Consider the following 9,918-nt stretch of genomic DNA (forward strand, 5'->3'; position numbering starts at 1 on the left):
TCACTTCCATTAGCTTCTCTTGCAGCATACCAGAAGTGGTTTCTTACTGCAGCAGCCCAGGGCAAAAGGTCCTTGCAGTTTTTAGCCTTTGATGCCTGTATAAATAAATGTGCAGTTGACATAGTGAATGGCCAATAGTAACACTGATAATTTGTCATCCTTTTAGTACTTTGTTCACTATTTTGGATGAAATGCAGATGGTATGCTACATATCATTTGTGTGCTGAAACACACCAAATATCATCTCTACAATGACTATGTCTAATCATGTTTTCATTTACAGGAAACACACAAGCATGTGCACAATCTTATGTGTATTAAAATATTCCCTGATACCATTGATTGTATTTTTCCACAGAGACAACCCATAGAATAACAACAATATAGATTTTATTTCAGTGAATATTATCTTTCAGATATGTATGTATGCATCTAGCAAAAAAGGGACATAAAATATCATGATTTAAAATTTCCCTTCATACATGTACCTTTTCTTTCTGAAATCCTTACAAATGTAAACTCTGTTTGTAAAGGGAGACATGAGGATGGTGTTTAACAGCTCTTGTTTGAAATAACGGCCTACCTCTATGACTTTTCGGTGAATGTTTTTTACCTCCGTGCCAAAGGTCCCATGAATGTTTGATGTCCTTGTATTTGTCACATTTTCCTGCAGATTATAACAGAAAACAGCATTGTATTAAAAAATGTTGGATATTTTTTAAAAGTTCAGCCAGCACATAAACATGCATGAATTGAAAAACAGTCAAAATTAATAAGTTGAAGAAAAAAAATTCCTTTTGAAAGTTTTCCAAATATGTAATAGACCTACAAATTTAACATTTACAGTTCTACCACTGGTATTTGGAACACTAAAGTTGGTGAAATTGTAGTTTCATGCCAATGTGGCTAGGGATATAGCAATACGCTACAGCAACTTCACAAGCCAAACTTATTTTTTATTTTGAGTAGCAAGGTGCGATCAAAGAAAACACAACAGGCATGTCTATCTTACCCTTTAACCATGTGCATATAGATGTATCTGCCCTGCTGTGTTATCTTTAATCTCACCTTGCAACTCAAAACAAGAGAAAAGTTTTGCTTGTACAGTTGCTCCGGCATATTGCTATCTCTATTTCACTACTGACGTTGATAGAAACTTATTATTTTGGTGTTCCAAATACAAGTGCTGGAACTATAACTTACGCATCACTGCAGCAATCTGTACGTGGGCATCGGTGACCACTTCATCAATCTCTATAGTCCTTTTAAGCTTGTCCATGGATCTTTCAAACCCCAACCGTTCCATGTTCGGACTTTTCCATTTACTTCACGAACGTCCACTACTTCAGTATGAACAATGCAGTTCTTGTTTGCATCAGCTAGGCTGTAAGACAAATAATGAGCAGAATGTCCAGGAGAATCATTGCGGCCATCACCACACAATATAGCCTTCTGTCCCTGGTATGAGTCCAAAATGTCCCTCTCCATGTTGTCCCAGTAGTTCTGGATAGCAGGAACAGCATACAGTCGCTGGATTCGCTGGAAAGAAGTCACTGATATGCAAGCCAGATTCAAAAACTTGCACAGGAGTTCAAACTTCTTATGACTGTTACCAGACAGCAAGATACAGACAGCCAGTTGAAAGTTTCCAGCAAACATTCCAGAAAACCTTGTTTGGGACTGCCATCTCCCTCCACGATGACCAGAATAGCATGTCCAATCAACAGTCAGTGCAGTTCCTACTAAAGATGACCTGTATATGAGTTTACGATGGCACCCTTCCCGTTTACATGAATCTCCATGCAATTGTTTTAAAAGATCCAAAATTGCAGGTACAAAGGCAATGCATTTTTTACTGTAATAACATTCATGTTTGGAATGTGTGACACATCGTCAGAACTTGTAACTGGGACACCATCATCATCTGTACCATAAGCATCTGTATGAAACACTTCATCTTCCATTGATATGTTGGGGAGATTTCTAAATGAAAGATAAAAAGAAGCAAGATATGGTTGAGGCTGTCAATGTATTCCATTATTTTCCCAGACTACTAGAACTACTGTTTAAAATCTAATCCCAAATCAATAGTTTTACTTACCCAGGAGTTCTGTGATTTATTCCAATGTCTTCATCTTCATCCTCACTAGCACTCAAAGTCTCATCATCTTCACAGGCACTCAAAGTTTCATCTGTCATTTTGCTATAAGAATAGTATACCCAATGCTTGGTTAGTTACAATCATCAAAAAGGTGTTGAAGTATGTATGTAATACAGTGGATAGTTCACAGCAAAAATTGCATCAATAGATCTCTTACAGGCCCTGGTGTCATGGCTGTCATTGGAGTGCATGTTTGTAGACGAAGAATAATCTAAAAACTATTTCAAGTGAGCGCAAATTTCTTACCTCCCTGTGACTGACCCTTTATACAGCTCTGGAAATTGAAGGCACTGTTTGGCTTGCAGAGGTGCTGATGTTGCTTCATCTTCATCTTCATCTTCAGCTGCATTTTCATCTTGGTCTTTGCTAGAAATATAATGTGTCTGAGTAAGTTACAACCATGACACCATGGTGATGCATTTGGTGAAAAAAACACTAAGTTATAAAACAAGTGTTTCAAGGAACTACATTGCAGCCATGAAGTATTACATTTGAAAATCATACGAAATGGAAGCAAATCTTATGTCAGCAATTTCTATCATAACCCACCTGACTGTCCCTTCATAGCACTTTTGTACAGATTGTTTGGCCTGCATGGGTGTTGATGTTGCAACAGGAACATAGCATACATCTGTAATTGACAAAATGTCTGAATTAATATCCACTTATATGGGTAATCATCATGCTCGTTATCCTGTGGATTATTTTACTTTCAATATAAACACATAAAAAACATATTGAAAGCTATATTTGTATTATATAATATTACAAAAAAAATACCGCAATTATACGGTGTCGCTCAAATTTGATCAGAATTGGTATATACCAGTATGGGTACCAATGATCAACAATAAATGTTGTTTCTATCTGTTCAGTGGAGGAAAATTCTACGTTAATGTTATGACAATGATTTCTGCACTGTACAACCAGAAAAAGAACAAGAAATATTTAAACCAGAAAAACAAGAATGACAAAAGTAATTAAGGTCTGAAACTTTAGGTACTGGAGGTAAACTTTAGCAACATGTATAGCAGAAACAAGCCCCTCTTAGTTTGAGTATAGACGGTGATCCCCCCCCCCCTCTACTGTCTATGGTTTCAGCAGGTCTGTTAATATGTAACAGTTCATAAACAATGACAGGAAATGACTCAAGATCAGTGGAGTTGGCCTGTTTCTTACTGGCATGCCATCACTCCTGCACATTTGCAGGATTTCACTTTTTCTTACCTCATTTGCACATTTTTGACACTGATGTGTTCATTTGAACAAATTCACATCTCAACCCCTGCATCTACCTGTACACCAAATACTGAGATGGTAGCTTTGGCGGTATGGGAGCCTTTGTGTGTGACGGACATACATCCGCACATACATACCCACAAATATACAGACATACATGTACAGACGCCACCGACTCATCATATAAGCTCTTTTTGGTATTTATATACAAAACCAAATATGAGCTAAAAACTGAATATAAATATTTTAAACAATTACAAATATAAAAACAATACATGTATTATAGAATAACAACATATATGCAACTGGAAATCTTAAATGCAAAAAATGGGTGGAGGATTAACTCTTTAAAAAGCTAAAAAAATAAATTTTCATCTCATTGATTCTCTTTGTAGCAAAAGCAAACTGTTCAAAAAGATAGTTTCACTTGGTTCTAAAGAAAAAATATCATTTTAGGCTAATATTTGTTGTCCAATTTGCAATAAAATCATACGAACATGTACGTTTCATAGGCATGCATTCATGCAAATGTCTCTAATTCAATGTTACACAAAAACATTTCTTTTTGTTAAATTAACCCTATTCCTTTGTTTATACCACACCAAATTACCTGTTTCTTGCCATTTAATTGGAGAATTTATAAAGCTAAATAATGGAAGCATGTGACATGTTATTAGTGTATTTCAGTTGTTTGCACAGGGTACATGTAATCATCAGTGAAGATGGTGACATTCAGTAGTATTTGTCAAAGAATCATGCAGTCAGAATAAGCTTTACAACACATAACACTTGTTGTAATATTGAGGTATTACATAGAGTTGCATTGATGGTTCTTTCACAGATTACTTTATGCCAACGTCGTAGACTGATCTGTGTTCCTAACAATTGGCAAGCATGCACTAACAACACACAGCCCTACCATACAGTTACATACAAAAGCTGCAAAGATCAGCTCTTTTATACTGTCAGTGTATGATAAAATGAGAGAACATTCATGTCAGGGAAGTGACCGTATTTTAAACTTCAGATTTTTTGGGGGGGAGGGGGTTTACAGCAATTGTTATTCTTGATGAGTTGCAGACATTTCAACCCCCAATGAAGTCAGAGGATTCTTCCCTAGTGCACGGCAATTGCATATCATTTACTTCCCACTGAAGAGCCCAATCATCATCTTCAATATCTGACAATCTGTCTTGATCAAGTGCCATGCTATTCCCTATCATTCTCCACTGACTTCATATGGAAAATATTATAAACTTAGTGCTTCTACAAAACAATAACTACCAGGGACATATATCAATGGAAGAATGCTTCAAAGAAAGCTTTTCTAGCAGCCAGGTTTTTGCTGCCCTAACTACCATCTACCTCTGAGTGGCACAGCTCAAAACCACAACACATAATCCTCTCGTGCAGATCTAACCTCTGAGTCCATCCAGTTTCCCATGTTGTTTTCACTTCAACTACATGTACAAGCAATGAATGTGAATAGCCATAAGACAACCCCAGCACCAGACAGCCAGATAAGATAGTATGAAGAATGAAAATGTAAAGGTCATATTTTGCAATAAACACATCAGAGTAATATCCGAGAGTTATTTTTGAACAGTGCTTATGTGTATAACACAGTTGTGTTGGCTTGTTTTGCATTACTTCGCAAACTAATGACGATGACACAAGTGCAGTGTGCTCTCAGAAGCCATTTATGACAAGGAAAGGCTGTGTATGCTGCATCATGGATGTAAAAAATATACTTTACATCCATGGCTGCATGCTGGGCAGCCTAGACTTCTTGTTGAGACCAGTCCCAGTTCAAACAAGCCCTGCCTAAATGTAAACTTTCTTGCGCTGACAGATTTAAGGAACAGCTATAGCCACCGATCAAGAAAGACTTTGGATATGACAAACACAGCCACACAGTACACGGGACTGTGTGATGTACGAGTCCAGTCAGTGGCCCAGATTCCGTACCTTTTAGGGCAATGCGCTGTTGTCAACAGCAAGCCTTCGCAGTAATAAAGGAAAACATGGATACACAGTGCATTTTAACGGAAACACAAACCATGGAGCTAAAAAAAGATTAGCTCCATGTAAAAACTGAGAGAATACGCGACTGAAAATACCTCATCGAACCTCAGCTGGTGCTGTTCGAAGCAGAGCGTGTGTGGTAATCATCTAGGGCAAGGCGTTGTTGAACCTGGGCGTGAAACGTCCATTTTTGAACAAACACGGGTAGTCGTTCTCAGTCATTTTATCATTTTACGTAAATGAACAACGAGAAAGTGAGGCAGCAGTATGATCATTACTTCTAATTAGGTTTTGATTATAGGAAAAACAGACGAACTGTAAAACTAATTTGAACTGAATGATCGACCATGAACATTGTCAAGGCGCGGTGTCCTCTGATCGACGACGTCGCGACGACACTGTTCCGTGTTTATTTACACAAACATACGGCCGCGTCAATAATCATTCCTAAATAAGTTGAAGAAATCCCGTAACTACCACTTGCTAGCGGTTACACTACTTAGAAACACAGATGTTGACGATGATTCAGTTGGATGATGAAATGCTGTGGAAGGGACGACATTTACATTTGTAAGGCATCTGGTGTCGTACGGAATCTGGGCGCTGTGACCGTGCTGTGACTGAGTGTAAGTTGCTGTTCCGTGTGTACAGACAGTGTGACCCGGCCACATGAATTCAATGATTCGATAACCATTTTGGTGGCAGCAACATTCACTTTACATACAAACAGTAAATTGTAATGCCATGCTAAGAAGTTTTCGGACTCACCTTGAAAGTGTGATAGGAGACGACGGCATAACAGAATTGGCAGCAGCAATATTATTAGCCGCCGCGAGCCTAGGTTCATCAGAAACAGGATGGCATTCGCTGCAATTTCGACGGTGGATCTGCAGTAAATGAGCTGCAAAATCTGTATGCGAAGATTTGGCATAATGGCACAGCTTTTCAGTTTGCCAATCATTGTGAGCGGCACGCAAATATATTTTTGTTGCGTCTCGCTTTTTCCAAGCATCCCGCTTTCGCAAAGTCTCATACTCCATAGCCGCCATTATTTTGCAGAGATTAGTGAGGCATTCTGGGATATGTTTACAACAAGGGGGGGACCCCCTCACGGGCAAGCGCGGCACGACGACCACTGCGCTTTAAAGCGCAGTGGTCGTCGCGCTGCGCTTGCGCGCTGTGTTTGTTGATAAACATAAGATATTACCCACAAACCTTGCGTGCTAGAAGTTTCAAAATGGTCGAAGACAGCTTCGCTCTAAGCGAAATTGAAGCTGCCCTCGCAGATGTGACAGCAACTGAAGATCCTAGGTCCTGCAATTGCAGTGGAGTTTGCGGACGTAAGAGAGGACGAGGAGCATGTCCATGCAGAGCGTTCCACGAGTTCTGCAAAACGGCATGCACTTGTGGAAAGCGACGACCGTGTTCTAACATAGCTGTACAGGTACAGTATGATTATGTGTCACTCTCTTGTAAGCTTGTCGATGTGACGGACTGCAAACAGTCTGTTTCTCGAATTTTAGAGACCCATATCAGCAATGTCAAGCTCCTGTAGACAATCAAATACGAACTTTCGGCTGTAAAACTAATGCAAACTTGACGTCTTGTGTAAACGAAAATCGTGCACCAATGCAAACCTGTAGGCCCTACTACCCTCGCTCCGCCAATACTCGGATCGTACCAAATCTCAGATGTACCATGCAACTACTCATCTCAACATTCACTGCGATGTTTCAGAACAGTTTTTACTTGCTATGATTTTTTTTAACTTTTAAACATTTCGTACTTATAGATTTTCATACAAACCTTTGGTGCGGTTGCTACAAAAATCGTCGGTGTTTGTGACGTTCAATTTATACCTCCACCATGGTGGGACAAATTCCTCAGGAACCGGACGTTTCGCTCACTATGGCTATTCATGTGTAGTTATGGGGTTCGTAGTTGTGAACGTGAATTAAATTTTGTCCGATCAGCTTAACCGTATCGTTCACCGGAAACATGAAATTTTCCAAAACTCGGACGGCGTGAAACATGCCATGTGTTACACTGGTGGTGTACCGGTTACGTACACTACCGTCGATCGCTCGCAATTGGTAACCATGAAGTCATCTACAGCGTTGTACAATTTTCCTTTGTCTTGTAGGCATACGTACATAAAATCTAGGCAATTTTATTTGAAACGTCAATAATTGTAAAAATTGGATTACTACACACAAAATGTGCTTTGATGAACATTAGAAAAATCTTATCTCTAACATCGAAGTGGTTGATCATTGGCGGAGCCGTCCGAATAATAGCGATGATTTTGCCAAATCATATTTGTGTATGACTGTGGACTGGGCACACCTCCAGTGGGGAAAGGCGTCTAAGTAATCAATGGATAGCTTGGTTCCTTCAGTACAATGTGCCCATTTAGTTTTCTCGTCCGAGTACTGGAAGAGTCTGTCAGAGAACACAAATATTACACAACTCTGTTCAAATGAACAACCATGGGAAAGGAAAAAACACTGTTATCATGATTAATTTCACTAAAATTTGAAAGTATAGATTTTTAGGCCAAGAACTGTCAAACTGTACATCAAACTGTACTGTCAAACTGTACATCAAACTGTACTGTACTGTCATCGAACTGTACTGTCAAACTGTACATCAAATAAGACAAAGGGATAATTGTTAGAACCTATTTGACTCTAAGTAAAGATTATCTCAAAATTGAAACCACAAAAATATTTCAATTATGTGTCATGTTATAGTACTGGCATGATGCAGCATCAGTTTGTGATAATGGTCATAATAATGAAGTTTTTGGCAAAAGCACTTATAATGATTTATTGATCAAACTCCTTGTTTTAGCTTTTTGTACAGGTAATGTAAGGGTCTAAGCACTTTTTTGCCTAGTAAATATGTGAATGCAGGTGTCATATAAATTGTTATAATCATTTCATAGGATTCAACATCTGATGATGAAGAGGGAAGTGAAAACCATCCACCTGCATCAGAATCTGTGAAGAAAAGGCCACGTGACACCCAGGAACAGCAAACACAAGCAGAATTGTTGGAAGAAAATGAGAGGCAGATGAAGGTATATATTATCATGTTGTGTGCACTCTTGATCATGGAATAAACTTGTTGAGAATGCATAAGAAAACCACTGATACAATATCCCTCAAATATGTATTGGTAAACTGAATAGAGAAACCCATACAAGTATACAGTTATTTAAAAAAATGTTTGTACATGTTGGGTTTTCAAGGACGTGTGCTGCAATATAGTTATAGACTGTCAGCTCCATCATGTGAGAAACCCTTCTAATTTTACACACAATTTACTTTTGCATGGTATATATGGAACGCAACGATGTCATTTTGCCCACTGCCAAATTCAATTAAATGAAATTTCATATTCATCTATGGTAAATAAGTTTACAGAATAAATGGTTCGTTTTTGTCAGTTCAAGCTAAACTCGTTGGACTATGATATTTTTCTATCAAACAGGAGTTTGTACAAAAGGCAACCAGGGAAGATCTAGAGACTTTGACTTTAGAGCTACTTCGGCGTCAGCCAGGAGCTTGGTGTGACGTTCAACAACTACATCCAGCTCCCAACCCGTATCCACAACCTGGACCTGGTAGTGTACCTTCTTGGTGTAAATGTGGGCACTGCTGTGAAATGCCAACTCAGCAGGAAAATAAATGTTGTGCCACGCGTCGAAACCAAACGTGCATCACCGAAAACTGGCTCTTCACTCACCTTGTCCTGGATGCAAATGTTCTTGAGATAGCTATGCGGTGTATAGCTGATACATATGCTGAGGAACAGTTGAGAGACAATGCATGTTTTAGACATTATGCATACCGGCAATACATTTATTGGCAACATGGGAAACTTGGAGCTGGCAACCGCCGTGTTGTCCCCTCTTGTTGTGTATGGGCTATCAGGGGCAGATTTCCAAGCCCAAACAATATATATGTCGGCTATAAAGATGGTGCAATACAGGATTAGGGCGACATTTTTTATTTTTGTGTTTCTAATCTCCTGACCGACTGTAAATTTCAGCTCCGACATGAAAATGAAAAAAAAACGTTTTTATTTGCACCGCCTCTGAGGCAATCACCCTAGCAACATTACCACCATCATCAAATTGTGAGATTGCAGCGACTCAGTCTGAAAGGACAGAGAGTACAGAACACTGAACTGAAAGACAAGCAATTGCAGTGATAGTGAATGGACAGAACATTAAACTGAAACAAATACACGGTTTTTGTACTTAAAAATTGTAGAGACTGAATGGACAGAACATTAAACTGAAAGAAATACACGGTTTTTGTACTTAAAAATTGTAGAGACTGAATGGACAGAACATTGAACTGAAACAAATAAAGTTTTTTTTTTGTACTTTGGTAAGACTGCCCGCCCTGCCAGAGTATTCCTCTGGAGATGAGAAACAAAAAAAATAAAAGAGTCATCCTAAACATAACACACATAACACACAT

General features: G+C 38.8%; 2 protein-coding genes across 2 annotated transcripts; one reads left to right on the forward strand and one right to left on the reverse strand.

Annotated features, from left to right (window-relative positions):
- On the reverse strand, nt 1-6,559 carry LOC139132892 (uncharacterized). Its single transcript, XM_070699246.1, has 7 exons — nt 6,194-6,559; nt 2,711-2,792; nt 2,408-2,527; nt 2,102-2,203; nt 1,204-1,983; nt 584-667; nt 1-95 (listed from the first exon to the last, which is right to left on the reverse strand). The coding sequence occupies exons 1-5, from the start codon at nt 6,456-6,458 to the stop codon at nt 1,812-1,814; spliced, it is 741 nt and encodes a 246-aa protein (XP_070555347.1). The 5' UTR covers nt 6,459-6,559; the 3' UTR covers nt 1-95; nt 584-667; nt 1,204-1,811.
- Nucleotides 6,560-6,583: 24 nt separating this feature from the next.
- On the forward strand, nt 6,584-9,918 carry LOC139132890 (P2X purinoceptor 7-like). The gene is made up of 3 exons (XM_070699243.1): nt 6,584-6,869; nt 8,373-8,507; nt 8,921-9,918. Exons 1-3 carry the CDS (start codon nt 6,663-6,665, stop codon nt 9,425-9,427), a joined length of 849 nt encoding a protein of 282 aa, XP_070555344.1. The 5' UTR covers nt 6,584-6,662; the 3' UTR covers nt 9,428-9,918.

This window comes from Ptychodera flava, chromosome 5 (assembly GCF_041260155.1).
Source record: "Ptychodera flava strain L36383 chromosome 5, AS_Pfla_20210202, whole genome shotgun sequence".
Classification (NCBI taxonomy): Eukaryota; Metazoa; Hemichordata; class Enteropneusta; family Ptychoderidae; genus Ptychodera; species Ptychodera flava.

Excerpts from the sequence above, each read along its gene's own strand:
- LOC139132892 (XM_070699246.1), bottom strand. The coding sequence starts at position 6,458 with ATGAGACTTTGCGAAAGCGGGATGCTTGGAAAAAGCGAGACGCAACAA. Across the intron at positions 2,793-6,193 it reads TCTCCTATCACACTTTCAAG|ATGTATGCTATGTTCCTGTT; the intron begins GTGAGTCCGAAA and ends TGTCAATTACAG. Across the intron at positions 1,984-2,101 it reads ATAAATCACAGAACTCCTGG|AAATCTCCCCAACATATCAA; the intron begins GTAAGTAAAACT and ends TCTTTCATTTAG.
- LOC139132890 (XM_070699243.1), top strand. The coding sequence starts at position 6,663 with ATGGTCGAAGACAGCTTCGCTCTAAGCGAAATTGAAGCTGCCCTCGCA. Across the intron at positions 6,870-8,372 it reads GTTCTAACATAGCTGTACAG|GATTCAACATCTGATGATGA; the intron begins GTACAGTATGAT and ends ATCATTTCATAG. Across the intron at positions 8,508-8,920 it reads AAAATGAGAGGCAGATGAAG|GAGTTTGTACAAAAGGCAAC; the intron begins GTATATATTATC and ends TCTATCAAACAG.